General features: G+C 53.1%; 6 protein-coding genes across 6 annotated transcripts; 2 read left to right on the top strand and 4 right to left on the bottom strand.

Moving 5' to 3' along the window:
* Positions 1-83: 83 nt before the first annotated feature.
* Positions 84-2,228, bottom strand: UHO2_02445 (uncharacterized protein; the record flags this gene model as incomplete). Its single annotated transcript, XM_041555233.1, has 1 exon — positions 84-2,228. One exon carries the CDS (start codon positions 2,226-2,228, stop codon positions 84-86), a length of 2,145 nt encoding a protein of 714 aa, XP_041411167.1.
* A 1,110-nt stretch (positions 2,229-3,338) lies between these two features.
* On the bottom strand, positions 3,339-4,734 carry UHO2_02446 (putative methylglutaconyl-coa hydratase, mitochondrial precursor; the record flags this gene model as incomplete). Its single annotated transcript, XM_041555234.1, has 2 exons — positions 3,339-3,514; positions 3,960-4,734. 2 exons carry the CDS (start codon positions 4,732-4,734, stop codon positions 3,339-3,341), a joined length of 951 nt encoding a protein of 316 aa, XP_041411168.1.
* Positions 4,735-5,101: 367 nt separating this feature from the next.
* UHO2_02447 (uncharacterized protein) lies at positions 5,102-5,681 on the top strand (the record flags this gene model as incomplete). Its single annotated transcript, XM_041555235.1, has 2 exons — positions 5,102-5,272; positions 5,346-5,681. 2 exons carry the CDS (start codon positions 5,102-5,104, stop codon positions 5,679-5,681), a joined length of 507 nt encoding a protein of 168 aa, XP_041411169.1.
* A 125-nt stretch (positions 5,682-5,806) lies between these two features.
* Positions 5,807-6,612, bottom strand: UHO2_02448 (putative C-8 sterol isomerase; the record flags this gene model as incomplete). Its single annotated transcript, XM_041555236.1, has 2 exons — positions 5,807-6,106; positions 6,190-6,612. The coding sequence occupies 2 exons, from the start codon at positions 6,610-6,612 to the stop codon at positions 5,807-5,809; spliced, it is 723 nt and encodes a 240-aa protein (XP_041411170.1).
* A 953-nt stretch (positions 6,613-7,565) lies between these two features.
* Positions 7,566-8,075, top strand: UHO2_02449 (uncharacterized protein; the record flags this gene model as incomplete). The annotated part of the gene is made up of 1 exon (XM_041555237.1): positions 7,566-8,075. The coding sequence occupies one exon, from the start codon at positions 7,566-7,568 to the stop codon at positions 8,073-8,075; it is 510 nt and encodes a 169-aa protein (XP_041411171.1).
* A 200-nt stretch (positions 8,076-8,275) lies between these two features.
* Positions 8,276-11,248, bottom strand: UHO2_02450 (uncharacterized protein; the record flags this gene model as incomplete). The annotated part of the gene is made up of 1 exon (XM_041555238.1): positions 8,276-11,248. The coding sequence occupies one exon, from the start codon at positions 11,246-11,248 to the stop codon at positions 8,276-8,278; it is 2,973 nt and encodes a 990-aa protein (XP_041411172.1).
* Positions 11,249-11,640: the final 392 nt, after the last annotated feature.

Below are 11,640 nucleotides of genomic sequence, written 5' to 3' on the forward strand. Positions count from 1 at the left end.
AAAGAGAGGCTAAAGTCATCGAGAGAGAAGAGGGGTATCCAGCGCCGTATCTTTTTCCGTTTTCCTTGCCGTGGAGTGAGGTTTTACTTGCGAGCAGAAAGCTTTTCCTGTTCGACCATAGCTCGGATGTCCTTCTTAAGGATCTTACCCGATGCAGACTTGGGGAGGGCATCGAGCCATGTCAATCCATGAAGCTTCTTGTAGCTAGCGTTGACACGACCGTTGACGAAAGCAAGAAGCTCCTTTTGGAGTTGCTTCTTCTTTTCAGCGTCATCACCAACTTGCTCTTTGGTTTTGGGGTTGAGGACGACGAATGCCCATGGAAGTTCTGTGCCTTCTGCGTCAGGGACGCCGAGAACGGCACAGTCGCCAACACGGTCTTCTTTGAACAAGAGAGCTTCGAGTTCCGAGGGAGGCACTTGGAAACCGTTGTGCTTGATTACGTCCTTGAGACGGTCGGTGATGGTGACGTAGCCTTCCTTGTTGATTTTGACAATATCACCGGTGCGAAGGAAGCGGTCAGGAGCGTCGACGGAGGGGATGAAGGTCTTGGCGTTGGCTTCGTCGTTGTTGAGGTAGCCTTGCATCATTTGGGGGCCGCGGAGGCAGAGTTCACCTTCCTCGTCAAAGCCGACTTCTTTCCCGTCCAGACCGATGACTTTGGCTTCGGTGCCGGGGACAAGCCGACCGACAGTGCCGGGGTAGTGTTTAAGATCCTTGTTGTTTTGACTGCAGACAAGGGGAGACATCTCGGACATACCGTAGCCGTCGGTGGAGAGGATGCCGAGACGCTTCTTGACAGCATCTCGTAGCTCGAGTGGTAAGGAAGCGGCACCGGAGCTGACCTTGGTCAACGAGCGAAGATCGTACTTCTCAACGCTGGGGTGTTTGGCGAGAGCGAGGAGGATGGGAGGAACGACGAAGCAGAATGTGACTCGGTAGTTCTGAACAGTGGAGAGGAAGACGTCAAGCTGCAATCGTGGAAGCACGATGCGGGGAGTGCACGTGTGGAGACCCATGAAACCCATCAAGAGACCGTAGCAGTGGAAGAGAGGCAACAAGTCAAGGTGGAACTCGCCGCGACTGAGACGAGGAGCGAGCTGAAGACCACCAAGTTTGTCGGTGACAGTGTTGATGGTGTCGGCAGCAGTGTTCCAAGTCTCGGCGAGGCGGGTGGTAAAGTAGCCACGGAGGTGCTCGCGACCGTCAGCGTACCAGTTGCCCTCGTCAAGGAGAGGGTCGTTAGTACGGTCAAGCATGGAGTAAGAAGCCTGGATGACGTTGGCAACCATAGCATAGTGCGAAAGCATGACAGCCTTGGGACCACCGGTAGTACCGGAAGAGAAGCAGAAGACGGCGGTGGTGGTCTTTGGGTCGACCTCGACATTGTCCAGCAATGCGCGGGTCTCTGGCAACTCATCCTTACCGACCTTGAGGATCTTGGCGATGGAAGACGTGTGGGACTCTTCGAAGACGAGGATCTCAGGAACGGAGGTGAGGTGCTCAAGACCGTCCTCGCCCTTCATGGCAGCCTGACGAGCGGCCTCTTGGGTGGACTGGTAAGATGCCTGGGTGGTGATGACAGCAGTGGCCTTGACCATTCGGATCTGGTGAGCAATCTCGTCTGGCTTGTAAGCGGGATTGAAGAGAGCGACACTGGCACCGGTCATCATGATACCGAGAGCGCAGGCGAGGTAGTCGTGCTGGTTGGCAGCGTTGATACCGACGACATCGCCCTTGCCATACTTGCGACCGGATTCGGTGGAACCCGAGATGAGTGCCGAAGCAAGGTTGGTGGCATATTCGCGAGCGTCGACAAGAGAGAGGGGCTTGGCATCAGGGCGGCCAGAAACCTCAGGATCAGCGGGGTAGAGGAGAGGTGCGTTAGCTCGCTTCTTGCATGCCGGGTTATCGATGGGCTTGAAGAGGAACTGGGGCAGAGTGTAGTTGGTGGGAGCGGTGAACTGGCGAGGCGAAGTGATGATCGTTGTACCGTTGTCGATCTTGAAGGTGCGGTTGTAATCTTTTCGGGCAGCTTTGAGAACGCCGAGCGAGCCGAGAGATGCAGCGAGGATGGCTGCATAGAGTAAGACGGGATGAAGCGAGGAGGATCCTGAATGGGATCCAGAAGACGTCGAGAAAGCGACGGATGAAGATGTGGAGGAGCTTGTGAAAGCTTGGAGGTAGTCGGAAAGGTGATAGAAGGAGTTGCGAAAAGAGTCGAGCATGTTGGAAGGGTTATATATGAGTTCCTAGCAGGGGTCGGAGTATGTAGGTGCACGGACGAGTGTGCTCCACCCGGATGGGTGAGCGATAGGCAGATGCCGAGGAAGACCACAAGCGAGTGTACCAGCGAGGCTGAACCTTTGGAGAGGCTGCAGAGACACGGCGAGCACAACGCAATGAAGAAGCTTGGCAAAGAGCGACACACATGCACAGTGAAAAGAGGGCACAATCTGGACGAGCGAGGCGAGGCGGAGATTAAAGGATAGGGACGGCGTCGACTGATGAGAAGGTATAGCTTAGAGCTGGTGCTGGCGGCAAAGGTTTGTGTCTAGGAATGGGAAGAGCGAAGGAAATGAGATGGTGATAGGAGATGAGATGGTGATAGGAGATGAGAGATGGGACAAGGACAGACGAGTGGAACACAGGAAATGGACCAAAAGGCCGACTAACTACAACGGAGCGTTCCGACGTCAAACAAGGTTGGGAGGAATACAGCCGAAATACTGTTCTCACACCAAGAGGGAGAGGCGAGAAAGCCAAAGAGAAGATGATCCGTGCCTCTTGCTGCAAGCGTGAAAGGAACCAAGCCAGCCGCCCAATTCCTGCGTGAAAGTGCAGTTGGAAAGTGGAGGCGTGACTGTTCCGGTTCGGATGTGCCGCTTGGAGAAATTTCAGCTTTGAAAAGTGAACAGGACGGTGTAGAAAGATTTGACTCTTATCGACGCTTATCGGGCGATGTCAATCTAAGCACAGTGTTTGCGCTTTTGAGCAGAAACACTATACCATGTATATTGACCTGAGAGAAGAACGTAGCGGGAGCATTCCACTTAATGACAAAGTCTGTCAACGAGCGGGACCCAGCAGTCCCCCGATCCCCACTAATCGGCCTTGCCCGATCTCTGATCAGATCGACTTTGGCCGATTCGTCATCAGATCGGTTCTGCCCGATCTCTCGCAACATCGACTCATGTCACTCTTCGCGTCCTGCTGGATCGTTATCTTCAGCAGACGGAAGGGTCAAAATTGAAATAGATGCTCCACTTCGTTGAGGCCACGATCAGGCTCTCTTCGTAGCCGCCACGCGAATACATCTTTTCTAAGTTACTTTGCGACTACTCGCCGCGATAGACAGGCTCACGCTTCTCCGCAAACGCCTTGAGTCCTTCCAATCGGTCCTTGGTGCCGAGGATTGTCTCATAGCACTGTCGCTCAAAGTCAAGTGCTGTTTCAGGATCCATCTGTTCACCCTTGTCGATCGCAAGCTTGGCCGCTCGTACCGCCAACGGTCCTGTTAAAAGGCAGGAGCAAGACCAAAAAAAATAAATTGTGTCAGTGTTAGGTTCGCCGAATTTTCGAGACAACGATTTTGTTCCGCTTTCGGACGCTCCTGCCTTGGTGTCGAGTTGAGATTGTAGTTCCTTTCTTCACCACATGTGTTAAGCATGCTGCGATCATACTCTGATGAGCTGCAATCCCATCAGAGGACATTGTCATCAGCCGGAATCATTTTCCCTGCTGATCCGAGCTTGCTGTCGACCCCTTGCGCCCTCGGCACTCTATCCCGCACCATCCAACGATAGATGCGGTTGAGATGAACGAGGTCGTACGATGCTGTCTTTCTTCTATTCCGAGCAGATCCCAGTGGTATTCCGAGTTCTCCAGCGTGTTCCGCAGCCACCCGATCCCGCATCGATTCGGCTTAAGTGAAAGAGAGCGAGTTCGGCGCGACTTACCATTCTTAGCAAACGATCGAGCGAGCTGTACGCCCTTTTGGAAAGCAGCTGTACTTTCACCTTCCTGAGCCACAATGTCGACAAAGCCAATTCTACTTGCCTCGACAGCATCGACCAGCTTGGCACTGAAGATGAGCTCCTTGGCACGCGCAGGTCCCACCAACCTTGTTATCCTGCTCGTACCGCCAGCACCAGGAATGATACCCAGCTTAGTCTCTGTAAGACCGAGCTTGGTGGCAGCAGGACCAGCAATACGCAAGTCACACGTAAGAGCCAGTTCCAGACCACCACCCATGGCCAAGCCATCCAGACAAGCAACGGTAGGCATGGGCAATCTGGAGACGTTTGTAAACACTTTGCGCAGGCCAAGCAGGAAAGCGTCTACTTCAGGCTTCGACATTCCTTTGCGTTCTTTGAGGTCTGCACCAGCGCAGAAGGTGCCTGGAACCGACGATCGTATCAAGAGTGTGCGGACGTTGCTGGAGGTGAGAAGCGAGCTGACGTGCTGGTCCATCTCAGCGAGCAGCACGCGAGAAATGGCATTCTTGGCGGGAGCACGGTTGAGCGTCAGTACTGAGATATGCTCATCGTAAGGCGAAGTCGAACCAAACTCGCTCTTGGCAATGTCTGAGAGATGGGAGAGTGTTACAAGTTGAGATGGGTCGGTCGCTGTCGAGTAGCTTCTAAGTACCGAGGTTGAACGGCTGACGGTTGAGCAACGCAGCGAGGCGGCAGCGAAAGTTGCGCTCGCCAGAGCTGGTCGGAGCGAGAGCATACTTATGGTGATGATCAGCGCGCTCAAGTATGTGCAGATGCGAGAAGTAAGTGTGCAACAAGTGTCGACGTCGACGAGCAAGTGTTGGTCTCTGTCGGTCCAAGCGTTTACCCCGCAACAGCTGCCCCGGGCGGACCGGTCAAGGGTCTATCCAACTGAGCCGGTATACCCGAATGCGTTGCCACGAATCGGGTTGAAACTCATGCAGTATCGCGATTATATCGGGAATTTGAAATTGCACCTTCCTCTTGTTGCGGTCGGTCCAACAAAGTGTTGGTCTGGAGGCGAAGGCGGCATATAAAGCTCATGGCATCAGATACTTGCCTCTTGATTTCTTTCCCTGAGCGACAGCAGCAAAAACATCTGCATGTCGCAACCGGAAGAACACCGCATCAACCAAGGCGATTGGTCCAAGGTCTACGGCGAGCCCACCACCAAACCAGGCTCAATCAGCGTCGACGAACTCACATCTTGGTACGCCGACAAGACCCCTGGCAAAGACTTTGTTGTCATTGATGTGAGGCGTGCAGATTGCGAGGTAAGCAGTCTCCGACACTGACCTTTGCAACATCGATGTGCTTCACTAACATCGCTTGTTTGCGTCTCTGCAGTATATTATCCCAGGAGCTATCAACCTTCCAGCCCACTCGATGCCAGCGACATTGCCGACAATGGTCAATATGCTCTCGACCATTCCGAAGCTCATCTTCCACTGCAACTCGAGTAAACGTCGAGGAACAAGGACGGCTGGATGGGTAGCAGATGCGCTTGTAAAGGTGCACACGCAGGCAGGAGCGTCCGAGGCACAAGCAGATGAGAGTATTGCAAAGCAGGTTCTCATCCTTACGGGTGGCATCAATGCCTGGACAGAGAAACATGGCAAGCGTCGTTTCGAAAGCAGAGGTCAGCCTTGGGATGGCAAGTCGCTGGCCACGATTCCGCTATAGGTCGGGATCGAGGCACAAAACTGTAATGCAATGGTAATCTGCGCACTGCGCATGAATCTCTGTTTACATACCCTCAATCATCTTTGAGAAGGTGAGCTGGGCGGCTTCTTTGAGTCGGATGAGGATCAGAACTTGCCAAGGAGCAAGTTACCGATCATCTCTCGAGCAGTGATCCAAACAGTGACACCAAATGTAGGGAAATCAAGGGTGGAGCTGAGCACGTCAGCAAGACCAAAAGGAAGCATAGGAGGGATCCAGCCCTGAGCCAACTCGAGAGCCCAGCAGCCATCTTCGGGCATCATATACTGCTTGACCAGTCCTCGGCGAAGGTGGTGTACCGAACCAGCAGGGTAGTGCTCAGCCTTGAGTGCACCAGCAGGGAAAGCATACTGGCTACCAGTGAGGATGTTGAAGTAGTCATCAGCCTGTCGCGTCGCAATCCAAATAGAACATGAGTCAGTATATGGAAACCTCTCTTCATCATACCGGGGCTGGTATGGAAACTTACAGTGTGTCGACCGGTATGACCCTCAGTACCAACCGGAGTACCGAAGAAGATCAAGTACTCGGTAATCGAAGCATGAATGATGTACATGCTACCCATAGCACCACCTGCATTGTTAAACATCCACTCGGACTCTACGCTAAAGTGGTTCTTGTTGATGTAGGGAGCTGTCTTGGGGTCTGCACGGAGGTGGTCGAGGATCTCGTCAAAGATAGCGGTTGCGTTGCCTGGGTGGTTTGCAACAGCTGTTGAAGCGACCTTGTGGATCTGCTTGTGGTCAAAGATGTAGAAGTTGGATCGAATCGAGTCGAGAGCGGCGATGAGGGCGCAGAAACCGACAATCAGAGCAGAGAGCAAGACCGAGGTGCGCTTGGGAGAGGCCGAAGCAGCATTGGCAGTTGCCTTACGAGGTCGGTGCGAGGACATGGTTGTAGATGAAGCGAGAAGTTCAAGGGCAGGAATGAAACACAGATCGAGAAGGTGAAACGAGAAGGAACCGTGTAAAGACCGTGTAGATAAAGAGAAGAACGAAGTTGTGAGGAAGTGATGGTGATGATATTGGCTGGAAAGTGTTGGTCTTTGTGTGCTTTCTTCTTGATTTCTTCGAGCTGATGTCAGGAACAGAAGAAATAAAAAGACGAGGCAACAACAAACAAGTCGAACCCGAAAAAACGCCCGATTTTTGGAGCACCACAACTTCAAGGCAAAAATCAGACCACTCTCTCCACATGTTGCCAATCCACGCAAAACAAAGACACATCATCACTCCCCGGAGTTGGTGTGCTGTGAATGCGGCTTCATAGCTCAAAGGAGAAGATTGTCAGCTCCGTTCGGGACCGTCTGACGTTGCTGTCGAATGCCCGAAGAGCTATGTGATATTTAGCCAGATCACGAGCCAGGTCACGAGCCAGATCACGAGCCAGATCACGAGTGTTACATCGTCTTCGGCTGACAAGATTTGGAATTTTGCGACGTTCTTTTCTCTTGATAAAGGACAGCTGAAGTTCAGGGTCTCTCTGATGTTGTGGAACGCTGAGAATAATACTCGCGGTTTTTGCTTGTGAAATTGGAAATGTCAACTCAGCCAGCCAAGCAGAGCGCTATTTTGAGATCTGCCAACAAGCAAGCGAACCTTTTGTCCCTGTTGCTCATAGAAGGCCATTCAGGAGCCGCTGTCCCTGCATTCAGGCACGCCCGTTCCTGTCCGGCGCTTATACAGTGTACTCAAGCTAGCTCTATTCGACGACACCAAGTCTGACGAGCGTGACCCCGTCCCTTCTCTTGCTATCATTCCTCCATCTGACACGTCCACCTTGTCCGAACTTCGAACATTATACCCGACGAACATACCCCTCTCGTCACCTCATCTTCCACACATCATGACAGTCATCGCACAGCCTGTCTCCGCCCTCAACGCGGCATGTACCTCGGACGAATACGTGCTTGACCCATGCAAATCGCTCCCAGACTACCGACGCGAGATCTACGACCTACTCCAATACCTTGATGAAGAGCAAGATAAGATCGAAAAGCAGCTCGCCCGCTTCTCCTCTTCCTCCACAAACGCGAACAAACAGCCAAAGACACGGCGGCCCTCCATCTCTTCCGCTAACAAGCGCGACGACCATGGTGCCTGCTCAGAGTCGGAAGACGGCGACGACGATTTTGTCGTTGTCGAAGATGTCAACGCAGCGAGTAGGAAGAAGCAGCTTTTGACTCAATTGCAGCAGCTTTGGAGGACAAGAGACGCGCTGAGGAAGCGTGCAAAGCAGCTCAATATCAGGATCGATAGCTTGACTCACGGCAAAGGTTCCGGTCTCAAGCCTACCGACGAGCTGATCCAGACCGGAGTCCACTTCAATGGCCAGGATTTTGGCGAGGAGTTCTGATTGCAGGTATAAAGTTCAAAAGCGACATCGATTGTTGCAATTTCCCCTGTCCAGCTATATAGAGTTCCGTACGCTCGTCTGTCACATATCGCATGGCAAAGTTTCTTCATCTTCGCCTTCAGTTGTCGCGGTAATTCAATACCCTTGTGCACGCTTCACACTTGCGATTCGGTGTCATTTGCTGTGATTGCTACTAAGCACTAACCTAAACATCGTACAAGTTCATCCCATTGAGGATCTGCATCTGCATCTTCGCCTTCACCCTTACCCTGATCGCTAATCGTCTTGAGACAAGCCAAGTGCCGCATCGTCGGTCTGCCATGTGGACAGTTCCACGGCTGCTCAATCGTTCCCATATTCCGCAAGATCGCGCTCATCTTCGCCTTGTTCAGCGCAGTTCCGATCATGATCGATTTCCTACACGCCCTGCTAGCGAACATGTTCCTCGCTTTACTGCAGCGTATTCTCCGTGCTGCTTCCGACCCTGCGCTTGTGTCTCTTAGTAAGAAGAGTAGCTCTTCGAGATCTTTGACACCAAAGACGGTGCTCTTGCTGATTGGCTGGGTGACGAGCTTCACCCGTGTCCCAGGCAGTCCTGTTTCTGAGACGGAGATCTCGAAACCGTTCGCGAGTAGCGTGTCTTGGTGTTCAATCGCGACTAGTTCGTCAGAAGCAGACAGCTCGAGCAAGCGTGGAGAGATGAGCTTCTGTGACCGGATGGTGGTGGTGAGCTGGAGCGTTTCGAAGTTGTACTTCTCGTCTGATGCGTGCTGGTCGACAATGAAGAGGTCGTCCATGTCGTCGTAGTCAGTGCGGCGACGAGCGATGATAAAGCCAACATTGAATTGGCCGACGACTTCCATGGTCGAGAAATCTTCTTTGTGGATGACGCGAGAGAGTGCTTGTTCGACTTGGTTTTCGTCTTGATTGGAGACTCCGGCTCCTTGCAACAGCTCTTCATCGCCGGATGCTGGGAGACTCTGGGAGGCTGATTTGGATGCAGACAGAGCAACGGCTCCTTTTCGGGCTTGCAGCCTTTTTTGCAGACCAGTAAGGTCGAAAAGGATATGCGCTCCGTCTGTCACATCATCATCAATGGTAAGGGAAGACTGTTGCATAGCAGCAAGCCTGTTCGACAGCGGCTCCTCGTCTTCTTCGTCCATTGGGACGTCAAGGCCAGCTTCTTCGGCAGCTTTGAGAGCTGGAGCAGACTCCTTCTCTTCCTCCTCGTCAACTGTGGAACTGTCTTCCACCTCGTGCTCAATCGCCATGGGGATCGACTCTGCTTCCTCCTCACCAGCTGCCATCCTGCTGGACACGGGCAGATCGTTATCCATCTGGGATCCTGGAAGCGCGAACGTCCGCAGAGAAGCAAGCACATTCCGAGCCTCACTTCTAGACCGATCGGATGAAGGCGATTGCAGCGACCTCGATGGTCCAGGAGGAGACTGTGCGGTGCGAGGCTTCTTTGATGGTGACCAAGAAGCCTGGCTAGTATCGAGAACTTCTTCGTAGTCGCGCTTTGAAGAGGCGCGTGCGGAGGAGTCAACCTCAGGAACAAGCGGGGCTGGCACATCGGGCTCGCTGCCATCGTCGTCATCCATTGGATTCGCAGCGCGTCGCGGGAGTGGTAGTGCGGGTGAATCTGACTCCTCACGATACTCGAGATCCTTTTCCTTTGCTGACGATGCGAGAATCTTCAAAGGTGGCGGCATCGAATCCAAGTCCTCGTCATCGCCTTGACCGACCCATCCTGCAGCATCCTCTTCGTCATGGACGTTTTGATCCTCTTTATCGTCAGCCTGACCGAGCCATACCGCGTCTTCCTCTTCGCGATCATCCTGAACCTCCTCTGGCGATGCTGCTGAGCTTGACCTTCTCGCTGTCGATGTGAAACTGCTCAGCTTCGACTGAGCGCTTAAGCTTGTGATCCCGTTGCCGTTCCGAAGTGAGTGACTTGCTCCGTTGACCAAGAAAGTCGCCCTACTAGGCGCAAAGAGCTCGTCGAGCGCCTCCTTGACCTTCTCGATAAGTCGACTCTCCTCGTGCAGAAAGATGGTCCGCTTGTCAGGGCTGACGTTGACATCGTACGAGTCTGTGGGCAGTCGGAAGTCAGCGATGACAAAGGGAAAGTGATTCGAGTTGAACGACTTGTACACTTCGTTGAACGCTCGACTGACTCTGCCTGCTTCCCAAGGTCGACCGTTAATGTAGAAGAACTGACGATCGGAAGAGGTGCGACCTGAACCATAGACCGGTTTGCTGATGAGACCTACGACGGTGACTGTTGATGTTTCGTCTTTTTCTTCCTCTCCATCTGCGTCCTGCTCGCTTTGCCTCGCGACGCTCTGCAGATACTTGTTGCGAGCTCTGGCCACCGAGAACGTGAGCTCGAGGTTCAACGGCATCAATGTAGGAGCAACTCTCGCACCGAACAAAGCAGACACATTGGTAGAAAGGTAGTTGTAAGCGCCCGAAGAGTTGACGCTGAATTGCGGAGTCTTGCGACCGCTTGCTGGAGTGTTGGTGGTCGTCCAGCGGACTCCTTTTGTGATAAGCGCGTAGGCTTGCAATAGATTCTGCGCCTTGGCGTATTCTCGTTTAAGGTTTTTCTCGAACTCCTTTCTGCGCACTGGTAGGGTCTTGAAGAGACCCTCGATGGTGATTGTCGTGCCACGCTGTCTGGCGGCTCTGCCGGCGTCGCTTTCGACTCTGCCTCCACGGTCGAGTCGTAAGATGGTGCCCATAGGAGCCTGCTCAGAGGTTGCAGTGTGGATCGTTACCTTCGCCAAGGCGCAGAGAGAGGAGAGCGCTTCACCACGAAAGCCGAACGTTCGTACAAGAGCTAGGTCTGAGAAGGATGAGAGCTTGCTGGTATAGTGCTTGAGAGCGACTGAAGCGTAGTTGGACGGGTCGATCCCGGTACCATTGTCGATGACCTCGAACGACTCTGCGCCGTAGTCACGGAAGTTGATGGTGATGTTGGACGCTGAGGCGTCAAGAGCATTCTCGATCAGCTCTTTGACAGCTGTCTGGAGGTCGAGAACAACTTGACCACTGGTGATGCGGTGTACGTCGGTCGAGGGGATCGGTCGGATGACGTTTGAGCTCGTTGATGCGGTGTTTGCAGAGGGATCGCCCCTGTCGCTCTGCCGAAGACTTACGGTCGTCATGTTCGATTGTACATGGCCGTACTGAAGAAATGCACTCCCTGATTCGCAGTGAGCCCTATATTGAAGTTGGAGGGATTGCGTGTGGCTCAGTCAAGAGCGCATGTGGTGGGTGAGCGCAATGAAGTGCAACGAAAAGTGTTCTTCTCAGCTGTCACAAGTGGAGTCGAACAGACCCTTTTTGTGGCGTAAAGCACAAGCGCGTATCGCGTTTTCCGTGCAAAGATGTGAGAGCGCATTTTGTCAACAAACTCAGCCTGTCAAAACCTCCACCTTGAGCATGGACTGGACCCTAATAAACACCACCATCTTTGCCGAACGGTTTCCTACCTCCATCCATACCCTACACCCATGCTGATACTCACAGAGCCGAACAGAAGGCGCACAAGAAGATG

The sequence above is a fragment of the Ustilago hordei genome (assembly GCF_900519145.1).
Source record: "Ustilago hordei strain Uho2 genome assembly, contig: UHO2_contig_04, whole genome shotgun sequence".
Taxonomy (NCBI): domain Eukaryota; kingdom Fungi; phylum Basidiomycota; class Ustilaginomycetes; order Ustilaginales; family Ustilaginaceae; genus Ustilago; species Ustilago hordei.